We start from the raw sequence: 14,310 nt of genomic DNA on the forward strand, positions 1-14,310 counted from the left end.
ATGGTTCACAAACCAGGGTGAGGCACTTCTTAAATGGCAATACACTAAAGCATACATCTTACACTCGGGCTTTACCACCATGTCCATATTGTTTAAAGAAAATGGTAACTATATGTTTTCTAATACACCTTGATTTGTCTCCTTTTAGACTTAGCTTAACCCTGCCATCAACCTTATTTTTCCCTTAGCTCATTTCAAGCAAACCAATTCACAGGGATGGTATATCAGAGTGTGCTGCTCACCCAACGACACCCTCAAAGAACAACAAGCTTAGATGAAGCTGTGACTCCAAACACATTACCTGCTCAGTGGCCTGGTAGGATTAAGGGTTTCTTTTTGTTACATTATATGATAATACTTATACAATGTACCTTGTTGTTAGACAGTAAATGAAAGTATACATTTACCCGATCATTTTGTGGTCTATACAATTATCTTTATCAACTGCTTTGTATGAAGTGATTTATTTTCATTGTTCTGTTCCTGCTCATTCAGGTATCTGCTGGAAAATATGCATGTGCAAAAAAAGGCACACTGTCATCAATTTCACTAAAGCATTTCCTCCTTCATTCACTTGAATTTGCAGGTTCAGTCCTTGTCAATGTTCACATTGAGAGTAAGCATTCTCAGAAATGGAAAGGTCTACTACTAAAAAAGAATGTCCACTCCATTCTCTGGGCTCTCCAAGCATTTATTTCCTTTTAAATTTAACCAGAATGGGACGTTGCATATTATTAGCTCTCCACGCTGCCTCAGAGGAGACATTTTTAGGGGTGCCATTTTTATACTGAAGGATACTTCTGACTGCAGATTCCTCACCATTACAATAGCCCAAGGTGCCAGTCCAGAAGCTTCCACAGGCAGTGCTTCAACGTGTCGCTTGATGGCTTCATTCTGCCCCAGAAGTGATGGCCAGAGCTGCAAATAAGAACCACTGCTGTATGTTGGCATCAATTTTCCCTTTCTGCCCCTTTGAACGCTGATCATGAGGTTTGATCTCCTTTTTTTGTTATAATTTCAAATTTCTTCTTCGAAAAATGTAAATGCAGTGTGCAATGGAAAAATGTCCCCTACTAAAACTACAGGGTTCAAACCATGCAGAAACTGTCAGAAATAGATGTAGAAGACTGACCTGCACAAGGTGTGCCTTTAGTGTTTTGGTTCCGGGCACAACTCCAAGTCTTGTGAAGAATTTGCCCTTATGAACTCAAAGGCGATCTGGAACAGTGAAGTGAAGCTGTACATCGCTGAGCATCATAAAGAGCATTGCAAGTCCCACTCCCACTCAGACTCGAGGGGCAGACTCATTACTACTCTTTATAAAAAAAGTTTTTTTTTTAATCTTCAAAAAACAAACAATACGTTACACCAACAGCTCAGGTGAATGTTGTACACTACATGTCGGTGCATTTAACATACATGCTCGTTGTACACAGTGCAGTATAATACGTTTATCTTTGTTATTCATTCGGAGCAGATTTATTTACATCGTGGAATTGGTGAACAAATCTGAATTCAATCTTAATTCATTTGTTAAGGGTGTCCAGTATTCTTTAGGCCTGGACATTGTTGGGAACTCTTCTTCATATGTTTGCAAAGTGTCTCTGCAGTATGCCATGTCTATTAGCCATTGTTTTCTGCTAGGGGAGTGCTTACTGTCCCAGTGGATAGAGACTCGTCTCTTCGCTAGTAATAGTGCTATGACACACAGTTTGTGCTTACTGGAGCGTACCTGTTTTACTATGCCCAATAGACAAACTGTTATCGAGCATTCTATTTTGGTTTTCAACACGTGGCTCGGTGTGTCCGTTAATTCCTCCCAATATTTGCTGATCTTAGCACACTTCCATGCCAAATGCATGAAGTCAGCATTCTCCTCCCCACATCGCTGGCAGCAGGCCGTGTCTCAGAGACCGTATTTCTGCAGTTTGAGTGGAGTGTAATATATTTGTTGTATGTAATAGGGTTTCCATTTGGGGTAAGCATTGCTGTCAAGGCGCAGCAACTTTGCCAGTCTTGCTCGCTTATGGGTATTTCTAGGTGAGCATTCCATCTCTCTCTCGCTTTAGTAGCATCTCCCGCTATATCCCTCTGCATGAGTTTTTACAGCTTGGACACTATATGGGCATTGCTTGGGTTTGTGATAATCATTTCCATCGCTGTCCGGGATGGCTGCTCAGTCAGGAACGTAGGGTAAAGAAGTTGTATTGCTCCTCTCAGTCTGTGAAAAGCAAATTTAAATAATAGGGTTTGGTTACTTATATAGTTATGGTCTGGGTGCTCTATGAACTTACCATCCACATACAGATTGTGTCTATTCCCACTTGCTGCAGCATCAACATGCCATCTCCGGTGTGTGTCACCGATAACGCGGGGTAATGCTGCAGAGGAGTGCCGATGCATACAGTGGCATTCTGTGCACCAGTGTTCCCATGCGTTGCCATGCTAAATTTGTAGTTTTAATTGTATTGATTTCCTGTCTATTAACATGTTTGCGCTGGTGCAGCAATATGTAGCGCAGTGGAATCGGGTGTGCATCCCCATCCTCCACAGCAATATGTGACATATAGCGTATTGGATGAAACCAATAATGCGCGTACTGCACCTGGGCACAGAGATAGTAGAGCAGGAAACCGTAAACCCCCCATTCTGGTATGGCAGTGTCAATGTGCACAATTCAATGCATGCCTGCGTCTCAGCCCATATGAGTCTGGTTATATTTGTGGTTATCCTATTAAAGACTGGCGTTGGTGGTGATATTGGAATGTTGTTAAATAAATAGATGTTTTGGGAGAATGATCATTTTAACAATAGCTATTCTATCTGCCAAGGACAGCGGCAATCCGATCCAGCAGTCTATTCGTTCGTCAAGTGCAGTTATGACTCTACCGTAGTTTTTTCTGATCACTGTCTCCGGATCTCTGTGGTACCAGATGTCCAAATATTTTACATGGCCTCTGTGCCTTTCTAGTGGGTATTCTACGGGGTGCGGTTTAGTGATTTGTGTTAATGAGGGTATCATGATTTGGTCTAGTTTATTTGGAGTCCCAACTGTCTGCAGAATTTGATATATTCCCACAATAGTGGGGAGAGGTTCTCACGTGTATCTCATACATACAGCAGCATATCGTCCGCATACAGTGATATACTGATGGGACGTTGAAAGAAGCGTAGGGCCATAGTCGCATGTCTTTGGCGTATTTTGCACGCCAATGGTTCTAGCGCTATGGCAAATAATAAGGGTGAGAGTGGGCACCCCCTGTCCCGTTCCGTGCTGTACTGGAATTAAATCTGATACATGTTGGTTTACTATGTGCCACCGGCTTGGTGTATAGGATCTTAATCCATATCGATAAACTTGGCAGGAGTCCCATTTTTTGCAATACCATAAACAGGTAGACCCACTCCACAGAGTTGAACGCTTTGGCTGCGTCTAATAACACTGCCGCTGCCTCCATCTCTGGGTTATGTTGTTGGGAGAGAGCAAACAGGGTTCGGATGTTGTAGTGCTGTTGATCTATTGGGTATGAAGCCCGATTGGTCAGGCAGTATTATATTCTGCATCAATGGCTGGAGTCTTGTGGCTATGGTTTTTGCTAAGATTTTAACATCTGTGTTTATTAATGATAGGGGCCGGTAGGATCCACAATCAACTGGGTCCTTGTTTTGTTTCAGGAGGGCTATTATTAATGCTTCTCTGAGAGTGGGCGACAGTATTTGTTTATCATACTCTACTCCGTACATTTCCACCAGGTAAGGGCATAGCAGCTCTATGTATTCTTTATAAAAATCCCCAGTGAACCCATCTGGACCCGGGGATTTTCCATTAGGGAGCGTTTTGATAGCTTCCGATACTTCTTCAACTGTGATCGGCACAGTTAAGAATTCTCATTGATTGTCAGACAGCCAATCTGTGGCTATGTCTTCTAAATATTCTAATATTTCTGGAGCTGCGGCCGCATGGCACGTTGCATATAGGTCCTCAAATGTTGTCATGAAGGACCTTAGTATATTTGCCGTGCCATAGTGGTGAACTACCTGTGTGTGTCTGATATGGGTTACAATGTGTGTCTTGCACGCGCTGCAAATCTTTTGCAACAGCATGTGCCCCGACCTGCCTCTCCCCCCATATGCTCAGGCTATCTGACGTTGTGATAGATATTTTACCTCGCTTTAAGCTAATTCTTGGTATTCAGATAGTGCGTCCTTTATTTCACCTAGTGTGGCTGCGTTGTGTGTGCGTTTGAATTCTGTTTCTAGCCATCGGAGTTTATCTTTGCATTTTTTCAGTTAAGTGCGAATTTCGGGCAAAATTCCAGCAATCGTACTCATACATACGCCCCTTATTGTAGCCTTAAAGGCCTCCCATAATTCCACTGGCATCCTACACAGATTTTTTATTTAGTTGAAAGTATTCTTCTACCGCAGTTTGTATCGTGGAGTTGTAGAGTGGGTCCATCAGGGCCTTTGCATTGAAACGCCAGATGAAGGGTGGAGGTGTGTAGTTGGGTAGGTCTAGTGCTAGTAGTACCGGTTTGTGATCGGATAGTGTTTTCGGGAGGTGCAGTATTGTACACGCCCATGTGCTGGCCATTGCTGCTGCCAACCAGTAGCCTATGCGTGCCAAACTGTTGTGGAACGTGGATGCATGTGTGCCCTCCAGTGTGTGCGGATTTTGCAAGTGCCAAATATCCACCATTATAAACTCTTTCATGCCGTCCTGCACTACTTTAACTGCCTGTTTGTGGGATACTTTCGTTGCGGCTGATCTATCCTGCACGTCGTTGATGGAGAGATTTAGATCTCCACCCCAAATAATTTCCATAGGCGGCAGGTGCCTCAGCTTGACCCAGATTATGTTGACGAATGCGGGATCATATATTTCTGATAGATACATCTGCCGTGTGGATTCCTCACCTTGTGAAAATCCCTTTGCGTCCGCAACATTCGGAAATTCTTTTTGTAACTTCGCGCCGACGTGGATCCGGACGTCACAGTGGCACGGCACCGCTCGCGACTCCGCTGACGTCACCGACGCCTATAATAGGCCCACGCCGGCGTGATGACATCAGTTCCCTTTTTTCCGCGTCGTCGACGCTAACGGTTTTCTGGGATAGTACTGTAGCTTTACAGTAACTTTGTTTCTATTATCCTATTGTTGTGTCTATCTTGATATTCTTCGAAATGTCGTCGAAGAAAGCTGGATTTAAAGCTTGCGGCGAATGTGGCAAGACTATGTCTATCACCGATCCTCATGAATGCTGTGTCTGGTGCTTAAGTTCCGACCATGACGTCGAGGATTGTCCTTGCTGCAAGAAGATGACTCCGAAGGCTTTAAGAGAGAGAGAGAGACGAAACTCCTCGTGGCAAAACTTAAAAATAAGAAAGTTAAAAAGTCTTCGAAGTCTTGATCTCGACGGTCGAAGTCGAGGACAAGGTCTCGTTCGAGGTCACGCTCGGAGTCGTCTTCAGCTCACGCTTCGAAGTCTTCGAGGAAGAAGCACAAGAAGAGGAGCCATGAGTCACGTCATCACTCTGAAAAGGACTCTAGTTCAAGACCGAAGTCCCAAGTCAAGCTTCTGAGTAAGGAAGTGGAAGTTTCAGAGTCGGAAGATCATAACTCTGTTGGTGAGGCTTCACATCCGAATTCACCCGAATCTCAGAAGCAGGTCCATTCTCCGGTTCCATCCAATCCTTCTGTTCAGGAGGATGAAGGTGAGGAGCAGGGGGCTGGTGAAGTCGAAGTTCCGGTGCCTGCGGGTTCGTCGACCCCGGTTCCTGGACTCGATGAAGAGGTCGACGTCGTATCGACTCCACCTCTTCAGGAACAACCCAGAGGTCCATATCCTGATTTTCCAACTCCAGGTCAGGATCCTTCTCAGTTCCTGAACGCCATGTTTGGTGTCTATTCCAGGGCAATGTTCCCGTCTGGTCCCACAGGTCCTATGGCTTTTAACTTGGGTGTTCCCTAGGCTTATGCCCCAGCGCCCTTCATGCCTTTTATGCCGGCTATACCACCGCATTGGCATTTTCCGACACCACCGGTGTCGTCGACGCCGAAACGCACGACGCCGACTCCATCGACGCCGGTCCCATCGACGCCGATACCTACGACTCCGAGGCAGGATTCTGCTTGACCTCGTATAAAAAGACCTCATCCGACTTCGGGTTCGACGCCGGCACCGACCCCGTCGGAGTCGATTCCGAATCCATTGGCTTCTGTTGTGAAGGAAAGATCTCGGAGAGAGGCCCAGAGACTTCTGGAAGAGGAAAGATGTCAATATTCAGATACTGAAGAAGGGGAGTACAGGATTCTGAGAATCCTTTTGAGGACTTGGGTGAGGCCAGTGGACTTGAACTGTCTCCTGAGTGGGACTTGGCTTCGGTGTCAAATGTACCATCGAAGGATGTGGTGCCTTATCACACCGTTATAAAAAAAGCAGCGAGTTTATTGAATATTACTCTGCCCACTGCTGATTATAAACCAAATATTTTAACTGAGGTTCTTCATTCACCCTCGTCTGTTATTGAACCTATGTTACCCTTCAATGATGCCTTATCTGAGCCCATCTATGAGGTTTGGAAGAAACCTTTATCTGCTCCGGCCGTTTCTAGAACAGTGGCGAGGAGATAGAGTTGCACCTGGGGACCCTGAATTTTTATCAACACATCCCCTACCTGAGAGTTTGGTTGTGCAAGCTGCCTGCTCAAAGAGATCTGCTGGTGCTTTTCCACAGGTTCCTGGGGATAAAGAATCCAGAGAGCAGGATCAAACTGCCAAGAAGGTTTTCTCCTCAGCCAGTATGGCGTTAAAGTCAACCAACGCAACGTGTCTGATGGGAAGGTATACCCATGCCTTGATGGATTCTGTCAAACAGTTGATTCCGAAAATCCCTGAGGATGACAGAAAGGATTTTCAGGAGGTGATATCGGACACTCAAGCAGCTGCGAGACAGGTGATTCAGAGTGGTCTGGACACTGCTGATTCGGTGGCGAGGGTCATGGGCTCTTCCGTGGCCACTAGGAGGGCTGCCTGGCTTAAATCATCGGAGTTCTCTGCAGACGTTCAGTCTGTTTTGATGGACTTGCCTTTTGATGGCTCAGGATTGTTTGGCAAGAAGGCTGATGCTGCCTTGGAACGTTTTAAGGACAGTAGGGCCACTGCAAAATCTTTGGGTCTCCAGTCCAGAGGTACTACTGGAAGACGCTTCAGGGGGTTTGGAAGATCTTCCTTTCGTTCTTACAGACCATCTCAGCAGCACTCACAACAGCAGCAGAATACGCTGTACAAGTCGTACAGGGGCAGGCAAAGATCCCGCCCTAGAGGGTGTCAAGCTTCCTCCTCCTCTTCCTCCTCCCCTTCCCAACCCCCGGCCAACGCAGCAAAGCAGCCCTAGATCCGCCATTCCGGATCATGTGGGCCCAGTGGGGGGTCGGCTTACACATTTTCTACAAGATTGGGAATTAATAACATCGGATCTTTGGGTTCTCAATCTTGTAGAGAATGGGTATGCACTTCCTTTCCAGGAATTCCCTCCCAATTACCCTCCTTGCAAGGGTTATTGTTCGGAGGACCACCTGCTTCTCCTGCAGGAAGAAGTCCTGGCTTTGTTCCGAAAAGGTGCGATAGAGGTGGTTCCAGAGCAGGAAAGGGGTCAGGGGTGCTACTCCCGGTATTTCCTGATCCCCAAGAAAGATGGCAGGCTTCGGCCAATCCTGGACCTCAGGATTTTGAACCTTTACCTGAAACAGGAAAAGTTCAAGATGCTCACTCTTGCGCAGGTTCTTCAAGCGCTGCTAGAAGAAGACTGGATGGTGTCGATCGACTTGCAGGATGCGTATTTTCATATTCCCATCTTGAAGTCGCACAGAAAGTATCTCCGTTTTACGGTTGGGTCACAACACTACCAGTTTGTGGTCCTTCCGTTTGGTCTTACTACTGCGCCTCGAGTCTTCACCAAGGTGATGGCAGTGGTGGCAGCTCATCTCAGGAGAACGGGGATACATGTGTTTCCGTATCTAGACGACTGGCTGATCAAAGCGGAGTCGCCGGAGAAGGTGCTCCATCATCTGCAAGAGACAACTCAGTTGTTGCACAGGTTGGGTTTTTCGATAAATGTACCCAAGTCTCACCTGGTGCCCTCACAGCGCAACCTGTTCATAGGTGCGGTACTGGACACTACTGTGTGTCGTGCATTCCCTCCTCCTCAAAGGATTCGCGACATACAGGAGATGATTCCTTTGTTTTACAATGGAGCGGTCGTTCCAGTCCTGAAGGTCCTTCGCCTGCTCGGTCTGATGGCTTCATGCATTCTGTTGGTCAACCATGCACGCTGGCATATGAGGGCGCTCCAGTGGTGCCTCCGCAGGCAGTGGTATCAGCACAACGGAGATCTCAGGGAGTCAGTGAAGATCTCCAGAGAAACTTCAGCGGATCTGTCTTGGTGGAGCGTGGAAGGCAATCTGTCTCAAGGGAAGCCTTTTCAGATTCCTCCATCGGTTGCCAAAGTGATATCGAATGCGTCCACTCTCGGGTGGGGTGCTCATCTGGGGGACCTGGAGGTCAAGGGTCTTTGGTCTCCAGAGGAAAGGTTGCTTCACATCAACCTTTTAGAATTGCGGGCGATACGTCTGGCGCTCAAGGCCTTCCTCCCTTCCCTTCGCGGTCAGTCTGTTCAGGTTCTGACGGACAACACGACCGCGATGTGGTACATCAACAAGCAGGGAGGAGTAGGGTCGCAGTGTCTCTGCAGAGAGGCTCTGCGTCTCTGGTCCTGGGTTCAGGACCATCGGATTTGTCTGATGGCAAATCATCTGGCCGGAGTTCAGAACGTTCGTGCAGACAGTCTCAGTCGGCAGTTCTCTGCCGATCACGAGTGGAGTCTCCATCCGGGGGTAGTTCACAACATCTTTTGGATGTGGGGGACTACTCGGGTGGACCTGTTCGCCACTCGCGAGAAGATTCACTGCCTGTCATTCTGCAGTCTCCAGTATCCGATGCAAGGAGCCTTGGGGGACGCGTTTCAGTTGAGTTGGAGCTCGCAACTCCTTTACGCGTTTCCTCCCATACCATTGATTCCTCGGGTTCTGAGGAAAATTCGCCAAGACCGGGCCCAAGTCATATTGATCGCCCCGGATTGGCCAAGAAGGGTGTGGTATTCAGACCTTCTCCACCTCTCCTCTCACCCGCCGCTCCGTCTCCCTCACAGGGCAGATCTCCTCTCTCAGATGGAGGGGCAGGTTCTACACCCCCACCTCGAGACCTTACACCTTCATGCCTGGAGATTGAACGGGGCAACCTGATTTCTTTTTCTCTCCCTCACGATGTGGTGGATGTAATTTTGTCAGCCAGGCGTGACTCCACTAAGTCCATCTATTCTTATAGGTGGTCTAAATTTGTTACTTGGTGCAGGGAGAAGTCTATAGACCCTTTGAGGGCCCATTTATCTGATGTTCTCCAGTTTGCCCTTTCTCTGGCACAGCAAGGGCTTGCTGTGGCCACGGTGAAGGGTTATCTTTCTGCGCTGTCGGCTTTTATCTGTTTGCCTGACCAGCCTTCTCTTTTTAAATCTCCTATAGTTTTAAGGTTTTTGAAGGGCCTCACGAATAAGTTCCCTCCTACCCCTTTTATTGTGCCTCAGTGGGATTTAAATCTTGTTTTGACATTTTTAATGGGTGCTCCTTTTGAGCCTCTTCACAAATGTCCTATGAGGCTTCTGACTTTCAAAACGGTTTTCCTCGTTGCAATAACCTCGGCAAGGAGGGTAAGTGAGCTTCAAGCTCTTAGTCACAAGCCCCCTTTCTTGTCCATTCATGCTGATCGAATGGTTCTTAGGACCAGGGCTGCTTTTCTGCCAAAGGTGGTGACTTCTTTCCACCTTGGTCAATCCATTACCCTTCCTACCTTTTATCCTCCCCCACACCCTTCCAAGGAGGAGGAGAGATTACACCGTCTTGACCCCAAGAGGGCGGTGTCTTTTTACTTGGACAGGACTAAAGACTGTCGTTTGGATGACCAGCTCTTTATTAGCTTTGCTGGCTGCAAGAAAGGAAGAGCGGTCCATAAGAGGACTTTGTCGAGATGGATCGTCCTCTGCATTAAGATCTGCTACTCTTTGGCCGTTAAGGAACCTCCAGAGGGTATAAGGGCTCATTCTACGAGAGCTAAGTCATCAACCTCAGCGTTGGCTAGAGGTGAGCCTGTTGAGGATATTTGTAGAGCGGCAACTTGGTCTTCCCTCCACACTTTCGCGAAGCATTACTGCTTGGATTCCGAAGTGAGGAGGAACGGTCATTATGCAAGCTCTGTCCTTCAGGATTTCCTGGTCTAGAAGAGTGGACACCCTCCTCCGGGAGTGGGGACTGCTGTGGGACTCTATTCACAAGGTGAGGAATCCACACGGCAGATGTATCTATCAGAAGAACAAGTTACTTACCTTTGGTAACGCTTTTTCTGGTAGATACTATATCTGCCTGTGGATTCCTCACTGACCCACCCGCCTCCCCGTTGTCCACTCTTCTATACCGGAGTTTATATAATGTATTATTTTATTGTCAAGGGGTTGTTTATTTCAAATGTTTTATTGCATTTGCTTCACACTGTGTGTGTTACCTTGATTTCTATACTGCGTATACTGTGTATATGTCTACTGTCATCGGTCCGTCCGTGTGCCTCGAAGGCACGGAAAAAAGGGCGGAACTGATGTCATCACGCCGGCGTGGGCCTATTATAGGCGTCGGTGACGTCAGCGGAGTCGTGAGCGGTGCCGTGCCTCTGTGACGTCCGGATCCACGTCGGCGCGAAGCTGCAAAAAGAATTTCCGAATGTTGCTGACGCAAGGGGATATTCACAAGGTGAGGAATCCACAGGCAGATATAGTATCTACCAGAAAAAGCGTTACCGAAGGTAAGTAACTTGTTCGTTAGGGCCATAGGTGTTTACCAGCCTAACCCTGGTGCCACACAGGTATCCCATTACTATGAGAAATCTGCCTTGTTATTTTGAGATTGTTTGGTCTTCTATAAATTGTGTTCCTTTTTTAATAAGTATAGCAACACCCCTGGAATAGGATGAGTAGGATGAGGTCAGTACGGTGTCTGCCCATTTGCTCCCCAGTGTGCATTTCGCATCTTTTGCCAGGTGGGTCTCTTGAACAGGGCTATTTCTACATGATGTCTATCCAGGTATGCAAAGATCTGTCTAATTTTCCGTGGGTTGTTAAGCCCTCAGATATTCCACGTTATTATACGAATCAACGATGTTCTTTTTTTTTCTTGTCTCTTCCGGAGCAAGGATCAGTGGGCATGTATTTTTAATATGTGCCTATATACAGCCATACTGTGTCCAAAGTGGTGATATCTATTGCTCTAACATACAGTGTCTCTCATTTTTGCGATTAGCATTGTACATACATCTCTTGTTCCTGAGAAAACAAATCAAACCCAACCCCCCCCCCCACCAACTTCAGCATCCCAATTATGCCAAAGACATTCCATTAGAAACGATTGAACTAACATCACAACTTTTATGGGGATCACCCACAGGGGGCTGCCAGGTGCACGCGTTTACACCCTCAGTGCAGATGCCGTCTGAATGTCTATATTGTATACGGCTACCATATTCCATATATTCCTATATTATTCTTGTTATGTTAAAAGTGATTTATTGAGCGCACGTACACCAGGCGGTTTCTTGGCGCTAAAAGAGAGGACGGTTGCAGTCGCAAAATAGTAAGTTCAGTTATATGCCTGGGAGAATAGCCAGGTTTGAAGTGATTTCCTGATTTGGGTGTACGGGCATGCCATACGTAATTCAGGGTAAAGAAGGTTCCAGAATTGAGGAGCCAAGGTCGTAAATCTAAGGCCCCCATGTTTCTTCTGTTTGAAGAGAATGGGGGACCTCAGGTTCTTATTAGAAGAGCATAGGTCACGTGAGGGAATATACCGCTGTAGCTTTGAGGCGATAAAAGCAGGACCACTTCCTGAAAGAGCTTTATGGAAGGTGCAGCCTAGCTTAAATAGACAGCGATGGGACACAGGAAGCCAATGGAGGCTTTTCAGCAGTGGTCTCACATGTTGGTGTTTCGGCTGACCAAAGATTAGCCTAGCCGCTTGATTCTGGACCATTTGCAGCCGATACAATTGGTATGCTGGTATACCGACATACAGAGAATTTGCGTAGTCAATACACAAGATTACCATGGCAAGGACGTCTTGAGTCAGGGCCTCGGTGGACAAGAATTTACAGATTTTTCGTATTCGTCGCAGATGAAAAAAACATCCGGAGACCACTGAGCAGATCTGCGCCTTCATTTATAGATCATTACTCATCACAATTCCCAGTCTTTTAACAGAACTAGCTGGGAGTGGGGAGCTCCCCAGTAACGGAGACCAGAAGTTGGAATTCCAGGGGTTGGCCTACCCACCAGTGAGGATCAGCTCTGTTTTTTCAGGGTTTAATTTGAGCTGATTTATATTCATCTAATCACTAATGAAATTAATTGTGGATTGGAAACTCACAACAGATGATGCAGCTGAATCAATATTAAACACCAACTGAAGATCGTCTGCATAATTGAAGACTGTAACCTCTCATTTATGCAAAGCCAGGATCAGAGGTAAAATGTACAAATTTAAAAGAAGGGGTGAGAGGGAAGAGCTCTGTGGGACCTTGCAGGTCAGTTTTCTTTGTTCTGCACAAAAATTAGCGAGGCAAACTGATTGGGAGCAGTTGTCGAGAAAGGAAGTAATCCACTTCAACAACAGACCCTGGATCCCGGCGCAGCCACACGGTCGATCAAAAGATGGTGGTCGACCGTGCCAAAAGCAGCCGACAAATCCAGGAGCACCAGGACCTGAGTAGTGCCCTGATAAGCCCCCCTCTCAGTTCATCCAGGACTGCCAAGGTGATAGACTCAGTTGAATGTTCAGGTCTAAACCCTGCTTGTTGAGAGTCCAGATAGTAAGATTGCTCTCCTTAAGAAATGAGACAATTGGCAATGTGGGCTTCCAAGATTTTGCTTAGGTGCATCTGTGTCGTTGTGTACATTCGCCATCTATACATACTGGGTTTGGTGACAGCTGGATAATGATCTGGTGTGTTTCTTTTGTTAACTCCAATATATCGGCTTACTTGTCTTTATGCAATTACACAGTGTGTGGTAATGTATTGCAGCAATCTTTTTGCTATCTTACATTTGTGTATCTACAATATATGCTGCTGCATAGTTCCAACAAGAAAGGCATATATAATGCCCCATTCTCCATGTATTGTTTTTAGTGCAGTCCGCCCAATGGGCAGGGTATTCATTCTATCTTATAAAGTTCTGGCCTGGATTGCAATAGGTCCATATCAGCATCTCACTTGGGAGGTTTTCGCCTTACCGTGTGACACAGTTTCATAGTCAGTCAACCGCTTCCACCATCCGACTGTGAAGCTGAAGGTGTGCTCTCCGTAGGTCTCCTTTTAGATGTCATTTGTTGAATTAAATCGTTAACAGCTTTTAGTGTAGGTAGTATTCTTGATTGTCCCTCGTAGGTAACGCGTAGCCTCGCGGGGTAAAGCATTGCATATTCCGCTCCCATTTCTTGGAGTTTTTTCTCCACCAATGCAAATTCCTTGTGTGCTGTTTGTACCGTTAACGTGAAGTCCGGGTAAAAGGAGACTTTATATTTGTGGTATGTAATCTGTTGTTTTACTCGCGACAGGCACAGGATCGTGTTTCTGTCCCTATAATTCAATATACGGGCTATGATCGGAAGTGGTGGCGTTCCTGTCAGTTGTTTTGGCACCAACGATCGAAGCGCACGTTCTATAATGAGTAGCGGGGGAAAACTATCCGCTCCGAAGACTTCACGCAGCATGTCCTCAACAAAGGTTTCTAGGTGCCTGGTGTTTGCGTTTTCTGGAATTCGCTAAATTCTTATGTTGTTCTGGCGAGATCTTGCTTCTAAATCTTCATTCTTGTTTTTTATGCTTTCCAGTAGCTTTTCCATTGTTTAGTCGTAACGCCAGATTCATCTTCGTCCACTGATATGCGCAGTACTGCTGCATCTAATCGCTTGCCCTGTTTATCTAGTTTTGCGGCCATATTGTCCACACGTATCGTGCAAGTGTCTATTTTGACGTCAATGGCATGCAAGCTTTGTTCTATGGCTTGCAGCGCTGCCTCCATGTTGGATTCTCTGGTGCGTTCTGCATCCAGTTCAGTATCAGAGTGTGCCGAGGTTGTCCTGGGCGAGTGGCGCGCGTCAAATGTTATTTTGGGCTGGTTGTTATCTGTTTTGCCCATTTTTTTATGAGGGGGTGTC

The 14,310-nt window shown here is 46.5% G+C and overlaps 1 protein-coding gene across 4 annotated transcripts in view; it reads left to right on the forward strand.

Moving 5' to 3' along the window:
- DMXL1 (Dmx like 1) overlaps positions 1-14,310 on the forward strand; it is a 2,287,446-nt gene that overhangs the window by 1,337,730 nt on the left and 935,406 nt on the right. For all 4 annotated transcript variants that reach the window (XM_078675553.1, XM_078675555.1, XM_078675552.1 and 1 more), the window contains one exon: positions 189-316. In XM_078675553.1, coding sequence (XP_078531679.1) covers positions 189-316 — 128 coding nt within the window. The remainder of the gene's footprint in view (positions 1-188; positions 317-14,310) is intronic.

This window comes from Lissotriton helveticus, chromosome 2_1, assembly GCF_964261635.1.
Source record: "Lissotriton helveticus chromosome 2_1, aLisHel1.1, whole genome shotgun sequence".
NCBI lineage: Eukaryota > Metazoa > Chordata > Amphibia > Caudata > Salamandridae > Lissotriton > Lissotriton helveticus.